This window comes from Radiomyces spectabilis, assembly GCF_025331425.1.
Source record: "Radiomyces spectabilis strain NRRL 2753 chromosome Unknown BYT42scaffold_19, whole genome shotgun sequence".
In the NCBI taxonomy this organism is placed as follows: Eukaryota; Fungi; Mucoromycota; class Mucoromycetes; order Mucorales; family Radiomycetaceae; genus Radiomyces; species Radiomyces spectabilis.
Window position 1 is genome coordinate 387285 of NW_026251944.1, and position 19176 is coordinate 406460.

Here is a 19176-nt window from a genome sequence, read left to right on the forward strand (position 1 = left end):
TATTGCTGGAACAATCGGCCGTACAGGTGCAAATCGTGGCTGTTATCGCGCATCATCAGACGGTAGCTATACCATTGCATAACGGTAATGCCCCGACCGCTTGGCGAGCGTGAGTGGATGTTCCACCCGAGATCACCATGCGGGAACATGAGGACATAGTGGAGCGCGTCGTAGTACTGGTGCATTTCACTGATGCGTTGAAGCCCATAGCTTCTCGATCGGAGCACAATATCGCGGCTACTGTTTGGTGTGATCGTACTGTCTACCAGGATCACTCTGACTTCGCTAGCCGTGGGTGCATTGTAACGACGAACATCAGGCGTGTTTTCCGCACTTATGAGTAGCCTCACATCTACGGCTTCCTCAGATTCACGCAAGACCTGGGCCATCGACTGCAGCAACGGCACGAACGGGTTGACTTCGGTAAGCAGATCTTGTAGAATGAGAAGGGTGGCATTCTGCAGATAGGGTGCCACAGCATGCCGGTGTCTAAGTTGTGTGTTGGAATCATAAATGTACATTTGGGCAAACGCAGGGGTATGACTCTCGGTTGGTGGTAGTAGACCACCGATCTGGTGGTAAATGCCACCTTGGATACGGTAGCAGTAGGCTCCGTTGCGATTGTTGGCCACGGATTCATCTATTTGGGCGCCTACCGAAGTAAAGCTCAAATTCATATTATAGGCGCGGATCTGCTCACGGAAATCTCGCCCTTCTTCATTGTCGCTACGAAGGAGACGGGCGATGATTGGAGGTGTAGGCTCCAAAGGTGGAAGCACAGCGGAACCTTGGCCACAGCAGAGTCGGAACTGCGGATTGGAGTTCGATTCAGATGAGCTTTCTTTGGCCCACATGTGTGCCTGACAGAAATTGCAGACAACATTCATGCGACCCAAGGTATGTCTACTGGGGAGTTCTGATTCATCAGACTCTGCGTTACCAACAGGTGCAGGTAATCTACGGCTGTGTTCTCCAGCGTCATTTTCGTTTGCTTCTCTCATAGCCAGCCTCGCTGGATTCAATGGGCAAGCCAGATGGCTGCTGCGCTGGTGTCCCAGTTGCTGGCACGAAGAGCAACGGACTTCTACCGATCCTTGGATCGTAGCAACGTTGGGTTGTTCGGTGCGTCTGGGGTTATTGGGACAGTTTCTAGAGGTGGATCGAGCGTGTCCTGGGAGACCGCAAGAAACACAGGAGATGGGTGATGAGACAATAGCGCTTTCCTCAGCACGTCTCGTATTGTTGGGACCGCTGCGATTCGTTGATCGAGCATGACCTGGCAGGCCACACGAAGCACAGAAAATGATTGAAGACGACATTGGGGAAAAAGCGATTGAGCTTGAGGAAATGGAATAAAGAAAGGAATTGGACCTAGATAATAAAACAATACAGCGTGGTTTAACTAAACAAATCATATAATAACACGGTCCGCTCATGCATAAAAGGAAGTGCAGATCATGAGCAACTCCAAGTGACCGGTTTTTACAAAACGTAAATCATGTGATCTATTTTGTTTTAGCCAATCAGCAGCCTTAAGAACATTTATTATCCAATCAACAACGCCAAATTAGCGGACAATAAAAGTGACTGCGAACTAAAATTCAAACATTTTAATAAGGTTGAGATAATGTCCGTGGTTGATTAGAGGCTGTATACCTCTTTTAGTAGGATGTGTGGATCTGGCTTCGATGTAGATGATGACGCTGGTATAGTTGTCTCTTTCTGCTCGCATTACTGCATATTTTGGATTTGCTTTTTTTGTTGATCTTTAGCCTTCTTTTTTTTGCCGTGACTTTTCTTCGTCTGATCGATCCTGCCGTTCAAAAATCCTCCCTACTAGTACGACGTTGTAGAGGTGATTGTATCAGGTACTCTTGCTGGCTTCGTGGTTTATGTGCAGGTGTGAGATTTAGAAGCTTCGGCGCATCTATGTTAATTTCAGAAAGTCGTATACCACTTCGGCCTTATTGGCAACAAATACTTGTTCCTTGTCATCGTACCCATTCCTTCCCAAATCCGGATTTCTTTAGATCCCTGGGCGCAAGCACCATTCGTTATTTGTGCATATAGTCACCTACAATCCAGCAAAGGATATTCAATTTCCAATCATAATGTTCCAAATATATCAGAGAAGAGTTCTCATTATGCCTTTTCAAAAACGATATTAACGCTGCCGTAGTAACCTTAAACATGTTTAAGATTGCGAAAGAACGCACAGATGTAAAGCAAGCAGATGAACCAAGAGGTCGCGTAGAACGGAATAAGCTGATACAGAAGGTGAGGAAGACGATGCAAGATTGTATTTTGGTGCTCGCAATACGCTGGAAGGTTTCTGGAGATATTGCGCAGCTGGGCGAAGAGAAGTAGGCGAAACAGAAGCTACGCTTGCGATTGACACCCCGCATTCGATTTTTCCAGGAACCAGGCTGCAATGGTGATGTGTGGAACGTCTAGAAGCTATGTTCCTCTAGCATGTTTATCTCGTTCAGCTGCTTCCATTCGACTTCGTATTCTTCAAACGTATGTGTCACTATAATATCATATTCCTCAATCATCAGGAACAAATCACATCATATCATAGATACCAAAGAGCTAATGAAGAAACTGAAGAAGAACACGAACAAAAGCCGCGAGATAATGATACCACACAAGCTTTCCAAAATTCCAAAAATAAAGAAACAATATATATAACACAAATCAAAAAAGGCTTCAAAGAATTGGGTGCACGTGATACAGCTGAAGATATAGCTATGAGTCAGTAAGTGGTTTTGTTCTAATGGTATATCGGGTCGAAGCTTTTTGATAGGTCCACCCAATCTGGTCTTTGAAGAACGGATATTGCCTCAGCGTGGCCTCCGCTAGAATTTGCAAGGCGAGTTTTTAATTCTTCCGAGTCAATCCAAGGTAAAACGGATCTCATTGACGCGATCACGAAGTGGATAGCACAAAACAGCTAAGAACTTGGGGACACATGCTGCCGTCATCAATTGGCAACAACAGCGGAATCAGCCACAACACGAAGAGCAGTACACCAAAGCGTCGCTAAGAACCCCGTCTTGATATAGGATTAACCACTAACAATTAAAGGCCGATGTAAAGGCACCAACGACGACATAAATGTATGAGGTCATAGCGGAAAAGGAGGCGAGGAAAGCAAAGGTCGAGAAGAAGAGGAAGAGAAAGAGGAAACAAAAACCAAGTAATACTTTCTATGACATTTATCACAATCATTCGTCGTCATCTAATCATTAAAAGATATGACAGGGATTTGGTTACTATGAAATTGTTCATTTAAGCCAATCAAATTATCTCAATATTCAAGATATTGGGACCCTGAAGACCATGGTGACTGTGGCATCGAGGTATTTGTGCAAGCTATCTATGACGACCAAGATCTGCGGATGGACGAGATGAGGAAATAGCAATAACAAGACTAAACACATCATTTATCAGGGTTTAACTAGCTGCGAATAGTTTTGAATCAGCTGCAGAAACTGATCGCTGTAAGTTAGGCAACCTAAAGCCTGAAGAGATTCAACCCACAGAATATTTTTTGATGACAAGCTGCCCTCCAATCGCTGGTTCGACGCCCATAAATCGCCCGTAAAATAGTCCCGGATGCTTTTAATCGAGCGGTAGCTGTTTTACTCTGAAACAGCTGGAAACATTCATTTTCTTCCCATCCGCTCTTCTCCCTAAATGAATACCGGCTCATTATGCAGTATATGGAACAAACAGAGACGCATCACTGGTATCTCAAATGCTTTCGGGAAGAAATTCCCAAGTTAGCAGGATCGTCACTCTCATCTACATATGAACAAGCATGCCGTAGAGTCCTAATTATTTTTACATGGTTGGAAGTCCGCGAACTTGGAATGATTCACCTTGAGCTGGCCAAATAGGCGAAAAATTTACCCCTGACGTCATCTCAGTTGATTTTTTGCGAGCACTTCCGTATGCACGCAGTGTTGGGCGCAGTGTTGGCCTTTCGCGAAGCTCACCTCTGTTCGCCGTGTTTGGTATGTAGACCACTCACTCGATCGCCGACCACACAGCGGTGTTCTTGGAGCAATGTTCTTCTCTCGAGTCTCACTGACGTACAGGCAGGACAGGTGTCGCATTGTCAGCGGAAAAAAAGAGAAGACGTGTGTGCTTTGTGTCATTCAGCGAATCCTTCGTGGCCACCTGTTATGTAGTCCTTCCACTACGTGCACAACACCACATTGCTCCAAGGACAGCGGCCTTGTCTTATTTATTACAAGCGTAAGTGACAAAGGACTCACAATTACCGTTCAATGTGCTTACTTTTTTGTCTTATTTTCCTTTCTTTAAGGCGAGAATGATTAATAAAGTGGTTACTGTTCTCTTGTTTTTCCACCCTGTTTTTTTTCAACCTCGGGTTTTCTTCGTCGTCTCTGAACAGGCCTCCAGTTCCAATGAAGGCAGCTTTCTGTGTCTAACTGATACAGTCATATTGGTTACTGATTACGTGAGTGACGCTTCCGTAGGCTTTCACACGGAACAATTCTAAAGGTTTACATTGGGGCATACAGCATGGTCAAGTTTGCAACAAATACAACTGTGAACTTCAGGAATGGGCGACGAGAAAGACTTGCATGCAACCCCAGGGTCAGTGATACTTCCCGTTTGTGATATAGATGGATAGAGACGTTGAGTACGGTGAGATTGTTGTTTATTCTCGAAAAAGATGATCTCTTTAGTATCTGGTATTCAAAGATAATAACTGGTATCGGGATTTGAATGTACAAATAGCGTGTAACTACTCTAGTGTCTCTTATCTGCTTAAACCGAGGTAATTCTTATGTAGTGGTATATGAACCCTATCTATACAACATTACCCCCCTCCAGGTTGAAGCAGGCTCTGTTACATGGTCATGTCGATAAAAACCTCTAAAAAACCCTGTGGGAAAAAATACATGAGGAAAAGACTAGCTCATGAATTACAGAGACTTATGCGCTTAGTATGGAATTATCTTTTGAGAACCACCACTTATTGTCTATTGCGCTTACTACGTCTGGGGTTGACGTTTTGTGTTTTACCCTTTTGTTTCACAGACTTATCTTCAGGCAGATTCATTTCTGTCTCGTTTGATCCACGTCTGTTCCAATATTCCATAATGAATGCAGGGTCGGTAAATTTATCAGCGGTGAGCCATTGATCATCCTCGGCACCATAACCTTTCCATCTTACAAGGTATTCGCGTTTGCCTCTAGGATCTTTATGATCAAAAATGGCTTGAATTTCGTACAGTTCATCTTCGGGAACCACATCATCTACGTTGATCAGTTTCATTTCAGAGGGCGAAAAGTCTCTGGGCATAAGTGCACCAGTTTCGTCTTGAAGAACATATGATCCACCTTGCGTCTTGCGCAGAACGGTGTATGGGCCTTCATAAATAGGAGCTAATTTACCAGCTCTATTTTGTACCTTGACCATAACGTGACTTCGCTCTGGGAAATCCATGAGTCTGTGCTTGGTATCAAATTTGTCCTTCATGTTGGAACCATGATGCTTCACTTTCTCTTGGAGTGCCGGAAACACAATATCCGTCATGTGTTCCACACGCTTCATCAAGTCTTCATGTGTCATTGGATCTTTCGGTACAGCATTTCTTGAGCGGTAGTCCACAAAGTCATTTAATCGTCTTGCAAACATAAGAGAGAAAGGCGAGGATTGGAGTCGTTTTGATATGCGACTATTGATGTGTAATTGTGTGCTGGGAACATAGTAGTCCCAGTCTTTGCCAGCACCTTCTATCTTTTTCCGCAAGATATGTATCGTTTCCTGTACATGTCGTTCAGCCACACCATTCGCTCTTGGATGGTAGGGTGTGGTCAGCCGATGGTCAATTCCCAGGTGTTCAACAAACTTCTTCATGAACTGATTCTTGAATTCAGAACCATTGTCAGATTGTATAACCTTGGGTATGCCAAAATCGCAGAATACTTCGACAAATGCTTTGACGAGTGTATCTGATTCTTTGTTCGGTAAAGCACGTAAAATGCAGAAACGAGTGCAAATATCCACAGGTATCAGAATGTAGTTGTTACTGGCATTAGATGTCTTGTGAAAATTGATAAGATCAGCAGCCCAGTAATCTCCAGGAAGGTATGCATAGATTGGTCTCAAGGGATTATAACCTTTGCCCTATGTTGTAGCGTTGACATTCAATACATGAGTTGACCAATGTCACAGCATCTTGGAATATATTATTCCAGTGGATACCATCTGCACGGATATGTCGTACGATATGTTCAGCTCCTTCATGACCTCCAAGTAAATGTGCTTTTTCCAAGATACCGTGTCTTTCATTCTCTGGTGGACACATCGTATCATCAGTTGAAGCAACGGATTTAATCCTGAATATTTTGTGTCCATCAATAGACTTCTTTGATACAACTGGCTTCGGTCCATTGACGACAATACCCCCCTCCAGCTTGTCATCAGGGATAAACAAGCGAGAAAGAGAGTCAGGGAGAACATTCTGAACACCAGGTAAATGGACAACCGTAAAGGTGTAATCGAGGATAGTGTCCAACCAGGTAAGCATCATGGGGTTTGCAATCTTCTGAGTGTGAAGATAAACAAGCGCCTTATGGTCCGTATAAAGTGTGAACGGATTACCCCAAAAATACTGGTGAAACTTCTGGAGAGCATAAACAATGGCCAATAACTCTCTCTTCGTAGTTGAGTAGTTGCGTTCGGATTTACTGAGAGCTCGAGCCATGAAGGAAATGTATTGTTTCCTTTTACCTTGCATCTGAAATAATACAGCACCAATACCATAGTTGGATGCGTCAGTTGCGACAAGGAATGGCTTGTTGAGATCAGGATATTCCAGCAAAAGCTGTTGAGCCAGTATATCTTTAAGCATCTGGAAATGCTTAGTGTGCACATCGGTCCATAGGTTCGTTAAACTACCAGCCGAACGAAGTGCATCGATAGAAGCACTGATGGTAGCAACGGTAGGAATATGATCGCGGAAATAATTGATAACACCCATAAATTTCTGGACCTCCTTACCAGTACGTGGAATTGGCCATGACATCACATTGGTAAGTTTGCGGCTATCAGGTACGACGCCTTCAGCTGAAATGCAAAAACCAAGTAGGAAGATGCAAGATTGCGCAAAATGGCATTTTGCAGGATTGAGCAGTAAATTCACGTCGGTCAGAGCCTGAATGGCTGTTTGAACATGTGTGATATGCTCAGAAATCGATGGAGAGAAGATAACGATATCATCCACAAATGTCCGCACGAATGGCAGATGTTGATAAATCAAAGACATCACTCTCTGAAACTTGGATGAAATCGGCTTCAAACCAAAGGGACATCCTTGGAACATATATTGAATACCATCGTGAGTGAACGTGGTTTTATGCTGGTCCGCTTCGTGGATCTTGAAACGATGAAATGCGCTTTTTAGATCCAATGTAGTGAACACAGTGTTTCCTCCTAAGGATTGAAAAATTTCCTTGATCAATGGTAAAGGGCAACGATCATCAGGTAAATGTTTGTTGATATGACGGGGATCCAGGCAAGGTCGTTTGCCAGTCTTATTGCCATATGCATCCTTCTTGTCAGCCAAAGTCAATGGACTGTTCCAGGATGAATTCACAGCAGCACGGACAATAATTCCCTCATCCAACCAACCTTGAACAGCCTTATCAATGACTGGTCTCATGGTGAACGGCAAAGGGTACTGTCTTTGGTATGCAGTAACTCCTTCGGGCGTTGATACAGTAGATGAATAATAGATTCAGGTAAAGTACAAAAACTTCCCTTAGGTATAGCAGCATTGGCCTTAATAAACGGCTGAACAGATCGCATGAAGTGAACATGTTCTGTTTCTGTACCTGCTGGTGATTCATTGGGTTGATATGTTTCGGCTTTTGGCACGATTGCCATCTCCTCTTTGGCCTGATGGGTTTCTGATGTATCCCAATCAGTCGCGACGCCAGTGAGAGCAATTCCAAGTTGCGGTAATAAATCAATACCCAGAATTAATTCACATTCATCTGCTAACTCCATAACTTCAAAGCTATGACGGATGTTACGACCATTGTAAATAATATCCAGTGGAGCAGTAGTTCCAATGCGCTTCACTGTGTCTCCTCTACTAGCATACAAGATAGATCCTTTGGCATTAAAAATTGGCCATTTATTTAACGAACACAAGTTTTTGCTGACGATGGACATTTCTGCACCGGTGTCCACGAGACCCAAGATTCGTTCATTCTGAATCATGATAGGTGTCTTTAGCATACTTGAATTTTGTTTGTTGCGGATACTGTATAGCTTAAGAGACTTACGTTGTGCAGTTCGGCTGAGCTCTTCTTCTTCAAGCTCGGTCAGGATGGTATCAATAACCTCCTTGGCAGGGTGGTCGTCCTGCATCTGCTTACGTAGTGCTTGCTTAGCACCAACTTTGGCTTTGCCGGATTTTTCATCCAGGCGCAAACGACAGAGACGTTTTTCTTGGTGCTTAATCTTGTGCGCCTCCTGGTAAGCCTCGCAACGGTGGCCTTGGAACCAGGCTTTCTTGCAATACAGGCAAGTCTGTGGCAAATTCGGTCGGCTGTTTTCGACCTTCTCCTTCTTCACGTTCTCACCCTTAAAGGGCCGCTTGCGTAAAATGGGAGACACAGATCGGTGGTAATGCTTACCCGCCTTGTGTTTGTAGTCACCATGGTGACTATCACCCTCCGTTACTCTCTTGTCGACAATGAACGGAGCAATTTGGAGCAAGGCCTCCACAGAAGAGATAGGCTTGGAGCCGTTACATTGGGTCCAAGTGTTGAGCACTTGATTCTCCATATATGCGGTCATGTTTATCTGGAAAACACCAGCAGCCAGAGGACCGTCAATGAGTTTGCACTCTTTCAAAGCACGCAAAAAGCGCTCACCAAAACGAGTAAGGGATTCGCTCCCATTCATTTTCATAATGGCAATGTTCTTCACCGCTTTGTTATAATGGTCGGGATTTTCATAACGTTCTTTAAAGAGAACGCATGCCTGTTCCCATCCCAAACCACGGTTCGCCACATTTGCATTGAACCAATCATCTGCTTGGTCCGGAAGCGCAAACATAAACCATTCTTCCCAATGCTGGTCAAGCTCATAATTGGCTTGAACCAACAGGCGACGGAAATTGGCACAGAAGTGCTCCATCGAAGTGAAAACATCTCTGTTCTTATTCAAGGTCCAGGGACAACCACGCCATTGGAACAAAGGAATGTCCCTAGCAGTAATTTTAGGGCCCTTGATACCCTTCATAGGATAAGAATCCCCAATCTTACTCTCCCAAGCAGAGGACTGGAGCGGATTCCTTATATCCGGAACGTCATAACCGGCCAGGAGTTGACGGAGAGAGTCTCTCTCTGCCAAGAGTTTGTGGGCCTTGTCTCTAACAGCGCCTGCTTTGTCTGCAGGATGTTGCTGAGTACCCAACTGAATAAGTAACTCCTCCAGTTCCTTTTAGCAATCCTCCAGACGGCGTTTGAGCGCGGCAGTCAGAGAAACATGCTTGGATGCCCAAGTTGACTGGACCATGGGGGAACCCTAATCGGTAGATGCATCTGATGCATCCGTCATTGGCACGTCCTTGGATGCATGCATCTCGGTTGAATTCTCGTTGATGGGGCTCATGTTGGTAGTATTCACCATAAAAAATGTGATATAGATGGATAGAGACATTGAGTACGGTGAGACTGTTGTTTATTCTCAAAAGAGATGATCTCTTTAGTATCTGGTATTCAAAAATAATAACTGGTATCGGGATTTGAATGTACAAATAGTGTGTAACTACTCTAGTGTCTCTTATCTGCTTAAACTGAGGTAATTCTTATGTAGTGGTATATGGACCCTACCTATATGACACAAATAGTGTGTAACTACTCTAGTGTCTCTTATCTGCTTAAACCAAGGTAATTCTTATGTAGTAGTATATGAGCCCTATCTATACAATATATTCAAAGATAATAACTGGTATCGGGATTTGAATATACAAATACAGTGACTCAAATTATTTTTTCAATGTTGTGCGGATGGTCGGTTTTTCGCGATTTGTGACTCGATTTTCCAAATAAAGTATAACATATTTTATATCATCTGAAAGCTGAAGTTTCAAGCTTTCTAACGAGCTAAGCCACATATTTTTAGCATGAATATGTGCGGAGATATAAGCCAAAAAGTAAATTCCGCCATTGAAAAAATTATTTGGCTTGCTGTCAAAGATGGAATTTTTCACCAATTAGCAGTCATATACTATTTGTTTTGCCGTAAACAGCCAAAAGCTTCGCTCTTTTTATTTTTCCTCTTCCTCTCATCCTGAAATCTGACGATTGATCCTGTAATTTCACCCATCCTGTAATTAGCATCCTAATTACTGATCACCATCAACAATCTGTAGATTCTGCAACATGAAAGCCATTTCCAATAATATCTGCAACACTATTGAAGCACGTCTTATTGCTGGCGACACTTACCAAGCAGTTTCACGTACAACTGGTGTCTCAATTGCAACGATTTCACGAATTGCCAAGAATCGGAATGTGGAATCGCATCAGAAACGTGGCCGCAAACCCAAGATTAGTGACCACCATGCACGTCTTATCCTTAGGAGATTTTTGACTGGAGCATACGCTACTGCTGTGGAGGCTGCTGAGCAGTTGGCTGCTGAGGGTACAGTTGTTCACCCTCAAACGATCCGAAATCTTTTGCATGCAGCCAATTTCAAGGCTATAATCAAGAAGCCTGCATTGCCATTGACTTCTGCCCGCAAGAAAGCTCGTTTGGCCTTTGCCAAAAAGTATAAGGACTGGACAGTTGCTGACTGGAAAAGGGTTATCTTCAGTGATGAAACAAAGGTAAATAGATTGGGTTCAGATGGATTGCTTTGGTCATGGAGAAACAGTGATATGCCTCTTCAAGATCACAATGTCAATCATACATACAAACATGGTGGCGGATCTTTGGTTCTTTGGAGCTGTATCACAGCTGAAGGCCCTGGCTATATTACTTGGATTCAAGGGACTATGGATTCTACACTTTATTGTAAAATCCTAGAGGATGACTTGCAAAAGACCTTAGATGATTATCATCTGTCTTTACAGGATATTATCTTTCAACATGATAATGATCCTAAGCACACCTCAAAAATGACTCGCCAGTGGTTAAAGGATCATGAGGTGAATGTTTTGGATTGGCCTGCATATTCTCCAGACTTGAACCCAATTGAAAACCTATGGTTTTACTTAAAGTGTCAGCTTGCCAAGTATAATGAACCCCCTGCTGGTATCAATGATCTTTGGGAGAGAATCCGTGTGGTCTGGTATAAGAAAGTTACCAAGGAAATGTGCTTGAAGCATATAGAAAGTATGCCTAAGCGTTTACAGGCAGTTATTCGTGCCAAAGGTGGTGAAACCAAGTGGTAAATAAAAAAATTCACAAAGCCAAATAATTTTTTCAATGGCGGAATTTACGTTTTGGCTTATATCTCCGCCCATATTCATGCTAAAAATATGTGGCTTAGCTCGTTAGAAAGCTTGAAACTTCAGCTTTCAGATGATATAAAATATGTTATACTTTATTTGGAAAATCGAGTCACAAATCGCGAAAAACCGACCATCCGCACAACATTGAAAAAATAATTTGAGTCACTGTAGTATGTAACTGTTATACTGTATACTGTAGATAGAGTTCATATACCACTACATAAGAATTACCTCGGTTTAAGCAGATAAGAGACACTAGAGTAGTTACACACTATTTATACATTCAAATCTCGATACTAGTTATTATCTTTGAATATCAGATATTAAAGAGATTATCTCTTTCGAGAATAAACAACAGTCTCACCGTACTCAACGTCTTTATCTATCTATATCACAGTAACTACTTTAGTATCTTTTATCTGCTTAAACCGAGGTAATTCTTATATAGTGGTATATAAACTCTATCTATATGACAAATAGTACTACCTTTTTTAATATATTTCTTTATAATTTTATCAATATTATTTATATTTTTTTTGAATTAGTAATAAAAATATTTTTTGATTTTGATTTTTGAGGAACAGCCACTACCTTCAGAACGTATAATGAATGTTGACGACCTCACAACATCATGATACCACACCCATAGACAAGTAGCAATACTACGTTTATGCTACCCACATCAAATAACTCTACTAACTTCTTTTTTAATTATAATACAATTAACAATTTAATAATACAATAATATATTATTTTAAATTTTTATATTTTATTTTAAAAAATATTAAACTTTTGTGTTTTTAGATATAATATTTAATTCTTCTGACACTTTATAATATTATAATGATAGTGATAATTCCTCTTTAATTTTATTTTTTAATATACTTCTTTCAATACTACTAATAACTTATACATCTTCAATTTTATGATTTCTATTATATTTATTTTTTCCAATTTTAGTTTTATTAATTTCTATTATTTTATTTTTTTCTTCAATTTTATATTTTTATTAAAATTAATTTTATTTTTTAAATATATTTTAAAAATTTTATAATATAAACTTACAATATTTAGATTTATTTATAAAGTAGCAGCAATACTAGTTGCTGGTATTTTTAAAAGATAATAATTTAATATATGTAAATGAATATTTAATGGTAATTTTATTTTAGAAAATATTATATCTGTTAAAGGTGAAAATGATTTTCTATATTTATAATTTTTATAAATATATAATTTTTTAGTATATATAATTTTATATCTTTATTATAAACTTTACATTTTTCTATTTTATTAATATAGTTATTATTAATTAAATAATATAAAGCTTTGTCTTCATTATTAAAAATATCTTTTAAATTTATATAAGGTTCTGTAAATATATTTGCAGTAATTTTTAGCTTTTTTTAAATTTTTAAATAATTGAAAGTTATATCAGAGTTTAAATTATAAAATCTATGTGTTAATAATTGTCTGTGCACTCTTAAGTATCATATACTTAATTTTCTTGGTGGCTTCAATTATCAATTGAAAAGTTAATATCATCAAAGACTTTACTGTGGTAAAGAAGAAAACTATTCCAGCATATTTAGGTACATTTTAGTTAAGAACTAAATTAAGATGTTAATTTTCAAATTGATATAATATACATTTTTTGTTATATATATTAGACTGGTTGGTCGGTTTGATTGTATATCATTACCATGCAGTGAATCTGAACATTTTGTGCCAGACAATCAAGGTTTATTAAGGTACTGACACTGGACAATTTTTTTTTGGTAAATGACGACATTATTTCAAAATCTGACTTTTTTATTATGTGCCCAGCAAAATAAGTTCTAGCCTTTTCATTTTCCACTTCCTCCTAACATTGTAACATGATGCTGATTCCACACGGCCTGCCAGCTTCTTTCCGCATCTCTGAAAGTGATTGCTTATTATACAAGATTCTCTGTTTTTTCAGTACTTTAGATGTTGCAGACTGGACTAATGTCGAAAAAGTTGTTGATAAACTATAGCAAGAAGCAGACAATAAAAGTAAAAGCGTAAAGAACATCAAAGGAGCCTTATTCAAACTTTCACCACACTGACACACAGAAGAAAAGATTTTTACCCACTATACATCTTCTGTGAACAACTAAAGAAATATTACAAGTGCAAGAAAACGACTAGTGTATTCACAGATGTGTGGCAAATCAAGTGTGAGAAGGAGAATGCCATCAACCAAGGCCTTGTCAATGGCGTCATACTCTCCACTCTCGGTGCAATTAGATTTGAAAAAGAGATTATAAATCTCATTAATGAAGAGATAAATGGGCAGACAGGCCAAAAGGATATCCTCCCTACAGCTTCTTCACCCAGTGCTGAATATGTTGACTCAATATCCAAATTCATGACAATGAAGGAGGCGGATGAAGTTCAGATCAATAATTCAACAGTTGGCATGGAGATCAAACACAAGGCATTAAAAATCTTTTGCCAATGGAAGAATGGCGAGTTTATCACAGATCAGGAATTACACTGGATGTCATGCAGTCTATCATCCATATGGGATCTCAGCAATGGTGAATTGGCCTGAGAATTTTTAGAATGCAGCAAGGAGGACTTCGAATGAATCGCGCAGCCATTCATCATGAAATACAAATCCACACAATACCAGCCTCCGGCGATATTCAATCAAACCTTTGATATTGTTGCATCAATCATTGATAAGGAGAATGACCCTCGAAAGGCGATTGAATACGTCCAAAATGTTAAAACAAGATGGGCTGAAATGCAAAAGCTACTATAAGTCATCCCTGTTATTATCCGCACCATTGAATCCAATGCTTTCTTGCTCAAAAGCTCCAATATCAATCGCATTACGGAGTATGATTTCATTACTCAAGTATGGGCGCCATTGTTGAAAAGCCTGGTTGATGTTATGGAATTTTATGTATGAAAATTGGAGAATCAAGTCCAGCATATGGTGTCATTGGCAGAAAGCGCACATACAGCGAAGCTTGTGTCGGTTTCAAAGTGGATCTTCGACTATTATACGATTCACGCCAAAACGAGCACGATCTACTTTCTATGGAGGTTGCCAAGGATGGTTCCACTTCCAAGCTGTGTAGAGATGTATGCAAACTTATGCGGGAAGCAAAGGACAACCTGGATGATACGCTTCAGGCATCTCTTGAAAAACAAAATCACATCTCTTTCCTCTACATGGTACTGTACATACAAGCCAACGAATTGCATGCTCATCTTGGTTTCATCCACCTAGCAAAATCTGGACTCTACTTGGCCCTGCGTCGAGGCAAACTCTGCTTTCCAAGGACGCTGTCATCCTTGTTGGATTTCAAAAACAGTGTGATATTATTAGCATCACTAGTATTTGATTTGGAACGAACTGCGTTGATGATCTGCAAGTCAATAGATATGATCGACGATATCGAGAGACAACGTTAAATAGTCAATTTGACTGCGACAACAAGCCATTGAATGTCAATTCTCAGCTGTTGATGGTGCGACCAACATTCTATGATCCACCGAAATACAGTATGATCTAAGTACGGCCAATCTCCCACACAACTTGTTTGGATCCAGCCACGCCCCTTCACTATCACCTTTACCTTCCTCTCTTTGAAATAACGACCATGATCACTCTGAACCAGACGACTTTGGGTGGGCAACTTTGGCCGATGGCAGCTTCTACCATACTTTTACAGGCATCAAAATGGGACGACATCCTTTTGAGGAGGCTTGATCCTTTGCATTATTCTTTTCTTTCAAATACCGTTGTCGTATAGATAGGGTTCATATACCACTACATAAGAATTACCTCGGTTTAAGCAGATAAGAGACACTAAAGTAGTTACACACTATTTGTACATTCAAATCCCAATACCAATTATTATCTTTGAATACCAGATACTAAAGAGATCATCTCTTTTGAGAATAAACAACAGTCTCACCGTACTCAACGTCTCTATCCATCTATATCACAACCGTTCTGTAAGCTGCCACTTGGTTCGTTTATTGATCAAATAAATAAATAAAGCTCCCTGCTACCGGTCGTTATCAGCATATTCAGAGGCAAGTAGTCAAGTATGCTTTGAAATGTGATACCCCAAGGACTATGCAATTGCACTTTTATCACCATATTGTTCATTATAAAGCTGTGTTAATTTTCGTAGGAATGAAGTGTTAATTGAAAAATAAACAAGGCTTTCGTTCACAGTTAATGAGAGACAGTGCATGATCAGGAACTGAGCATCATGCTATAAAAGTATCATTCTGAAAGCAATGCTTTTCATTCATATGATTCGATCAACAGGAAGATCGTCAGTGGGCTCTCACAGTTGAAGTCAGCCGAGTGAGGAGCGGGTGCCTGTAATACTTCCGTTTCTTCTATATGATGTGCTCTCTGCCTACCACTCACTAACTGGATGGATTCTGTAAATGCAGGTCGTTTGCTTTGTATACCATCGCTCATTCCAGCTAAAATATATAGAGTAACACATCATCATTTTATTGAATTCTGTCAGGGTAATGAAAGACTGTATCTTCGTGTTGCTAACACTGTGAATATGCACTTTTATGATTATGTGAATCCGATCTCCTTATGTCTCTTGTACAAAATCCTGGCAACTCGACCACAACGAACAGACTTTCGCTTTCAGATGCTTTTAGCATCGCTGAAGAGTTCAAACAAACCTCGGAGCAAATCTAACACAGAAAGGGAATGAACCACTTCAGCAATGCTATATCAACAAGAGCCATGTCTATAACGATGTGCCGTGAGCATTACATGCTGCTTGTCCAGTTTCCTTGGGCCACATACGATCAAATGCGTCTATGTGACCATTTGGAAGACATACCTGGAACCACTTCCATCAGCTTGAAATTCTACTTGAGTATTTTAATGCCGTGGCAATAAAAACTTTGTTGCATTGTAGTCAACTCGCGAAAATCTTAGTGGAGTTACTTCTTGTTTTGCTTCAACGCTATCAGGATAAGCTATGATTTGTTTTTTCTGCTCTTGTGGATTTTCTCTATATGCGTTTTACAATAAGCTCTAGGATATCACCGAAATTGAAAGTACTGCTAAACAAAGCATGCTTCTGGGATTTTGAGGTATTAGTAGCCGATATATCACCAATGATCGCAACATTTCTGATGTCTTTGCTTTGTGGAACTTTGCCAGGAGAATGTCTGACTGGATTCAGCTGGCAACTTAGAAAGAACATGCGCAATCCGTAGGAGGAAAAATCCAATGAGACGTAGGTCAAGTTTATTCGCTTCTGTCGAACAGTGGATCATTAAATAATCCAAAGCGAAGCGTATGGCATGCAGGCCAACTAACTGAGGCAAGTTCTCAAGTGCAAACAAAAAGTTGGAAGAGCAATAAGGAACATTCAGCGAGCAATGGAGGAGAAGCAACATTCCAACTGCACTCTGGTGCGGAATCTGCATTATGATGTGGAACAGAGATGTTATGGCAAAGACCATTAGGTCTGTTTTTTCTGTCCATGGCACGCTTTTTAAGCGCGCCGATATCACCACGAACGCTGCTTAGTGAAAAAATAAGGCGGCATCCTCAATAAGAAGGGACAATAGTGTTGATCTGTAACTGCATAACCCCAGCGGATGATGCCCATGTAAAGTTATAAAACGTCTTTTGTACTTGCCAATTCGTCACCGTGCCAATAGGCAAAACGGAGATGTGGTGAGCTAAATAGCTGAGAGCACCTCCTGTCAATTTGCAAAAGAACAAAAGCTTCAATACGTGGCTCTGTTTCGGTTAGTATCCGTGGCTCCCCCACTTTTTTTCTCCCGCCGGCCACCCCCAACTTTTGTGACTTGTTCTCCAAAGGTTCCTGCCATTTCTTTCTTTTTCTTGGGCTGTTCTTATATTCTTTTCCAAAAAGTTTCTCCGCGGCTCCAGTTGATTCCCCACTTTTCCCATTCCGAATGCCCTCTTATGTTACCGATGCTAACCTGAACAGCTATCAACTGGCGTTCTGTGGTGGAGTTGCCGGGGTCGTTTCGAGGTAAACACAGACATTGGCTTCCTACCTATGGTCGGCCACCTCGAGCATAAGACTTAAATCCTAATCCATTAGATTTGTCATCTCACCACTCGACGTTGTCAAGATTCGAATGCAATTGCAGACCCATCGAACCCACTTCAAGTTTAAAGGCGAAACCCCTCCCCATGTCAAATATTCCCGCGTTATGCCCGCCCTCAAAACCATCTTGAGAGAAGAAGGCATTCGAGTGAGACCCACCGCTCGCAGCGAATCAGCGTGTCAACGAAACTCATATAGAAAATTAGGGTTTATACAAAGGCAATTTGCCGGCCGAATACCTGTATCTGTCCTACAGTGCTGTCGAATTTTGGGCCTACAAGGAGTTGGAGACATTGTTGGAAAAATTAGTGAGTTTTTCTCAATTAGCCATGACAACATACGGATTTCACTCCCAGTTGCTAATGCAATGATGGACACAGGATAGCAATCAGATTTTACCGCGTACGTCCAAAACATTTTTGGCCGGAATGATGGCAGGAACGGCAGCAACTTCGGCAACATACCCTTTTGATCTCTTACGTACCCGATTCGCGATTCAAGGCGAGCACAAGGTGGGTGTTCTGGCAATGAGACAGAAGTCGGTTCATGCATGAAAAAAAAAAGGAATCGGCTGGCTAACCGGATCAACAGCATTACACAGGCATGGCGCAAGCCATCCGACATATCTATCGACAGGAAGGATTGCGTGGATTATATCAAGGTCTCTGGCCGACGGTGGTCCAAATCATGCCTTACATGGGGCTCTTATTTACAGGCTACGATGCCATTGCCGGGGCCTTTAAAGTGCTGAGAGTAAGTGTCAATTTGGTACGTGCTCATTTAGAGAGAAGCCGACAACTTACGTAGAACCGGTTCATTTTCCGATGTGTTGTAGGATGAACAAATTCTGCCGGCCAGTTATAAACCGACGCACGATATGATCAGTGGAGCCTTGTCGGGTATCCTCAGCAAAACGGCCATCTATCCATTCGACGTGGTACGCAAACGAATGCAGGTGCAAGGACCGTACTTGTCAGATTACATTGTTCCAGCCCCGAAAATTCAAACTTCAGGTCAAATGACATTGTGGTCTTGCTTCAAGAACATCGTGCAACAGGAAGGTGCGCGAAGCCTATACAAAGGTCTGATGCCCTCCCTGATCAAGGTGGCTCCCGCCAATGCAGTCACATTCTTGGTATTCGAAGAATCAAAGAAAATCTTGTTGTGGTGGAAGGAAGATGAAGGTTAAAAAAGAAAACCTTGCCTCTTTCCCTCGCCTCTTTATACATATATTATCACCACCGGTGGACGACTATTCATTAGAGACTTCCTGCATCCGATCCCTATCGCTCTCGTTTTTCTAGATTTTTCTGCATTTGTACCAAAAAGTTTTTCAATTTTATCTTTCATCTCTTGGCCTTTGGTTTGCCATTGCTTATTGTAGTACTTTTTTATAAGAAAACAAAAACGTAATTCCCAAGGGCTTTTGATGTAATTTGCAATGAATAAAAAACCATCTGCGACTGCCTTTCCCTGTAAGCAACTCTCTGTTATGCAGTTCTCCAATGACTAGAATACCAAGAGTAAAATTTCGATCTTATTTCAC

At 40.9% G+C, this 19176-nt stretch overlaps 2 protein-coding genes across 2 annotated transcripts; both read left to right on the forward strand.

The window, feature by feature from the left end:
• Positions 1–14454: 14454 nt before the first annotated feature.
• On the forward strand, positions 14455–14967 carry BYT42DRAFT_550362 (uncharacterized protein; the record flags this gene model as incomplete). Its single annotated transcript, XM_051566126.1, has 1 exon — positions 14455–14967. The coding sequence occupies one exon, from the start codon at positions 14455–14457 to the stop codon at positions 14965–14967; it is 513 nt and encodes a 170-aa protein (XP_051418222.1).
• A 2441-nt stretch (positions 14968–17408) lies between these two features.
• Positions 17409–19147, forward strand: BYT42DRAFT_590331 (mitochondrial carrier domain-containing protein). Its single transcript, XM_051570480.1, has 6 exons — positions 17409–17552; positions 17625–17778; positions 17837–17938; positions 18011–18142; positions 18222–18383; positions 18466–19147. Exons 1-6 carry the CDS (start codon positions 17473–17475, stop codon positions 18817–18819), a joined length of 984 nt encoding a protein of 327 aa, XP_051418223.1. The 5' UTR covers positions 17409–17472; the 3' UTR covers positions 18820–19147.
• The last annotated feature ends 29 nt before the right edge of the window (positions 19148–19176 follow it).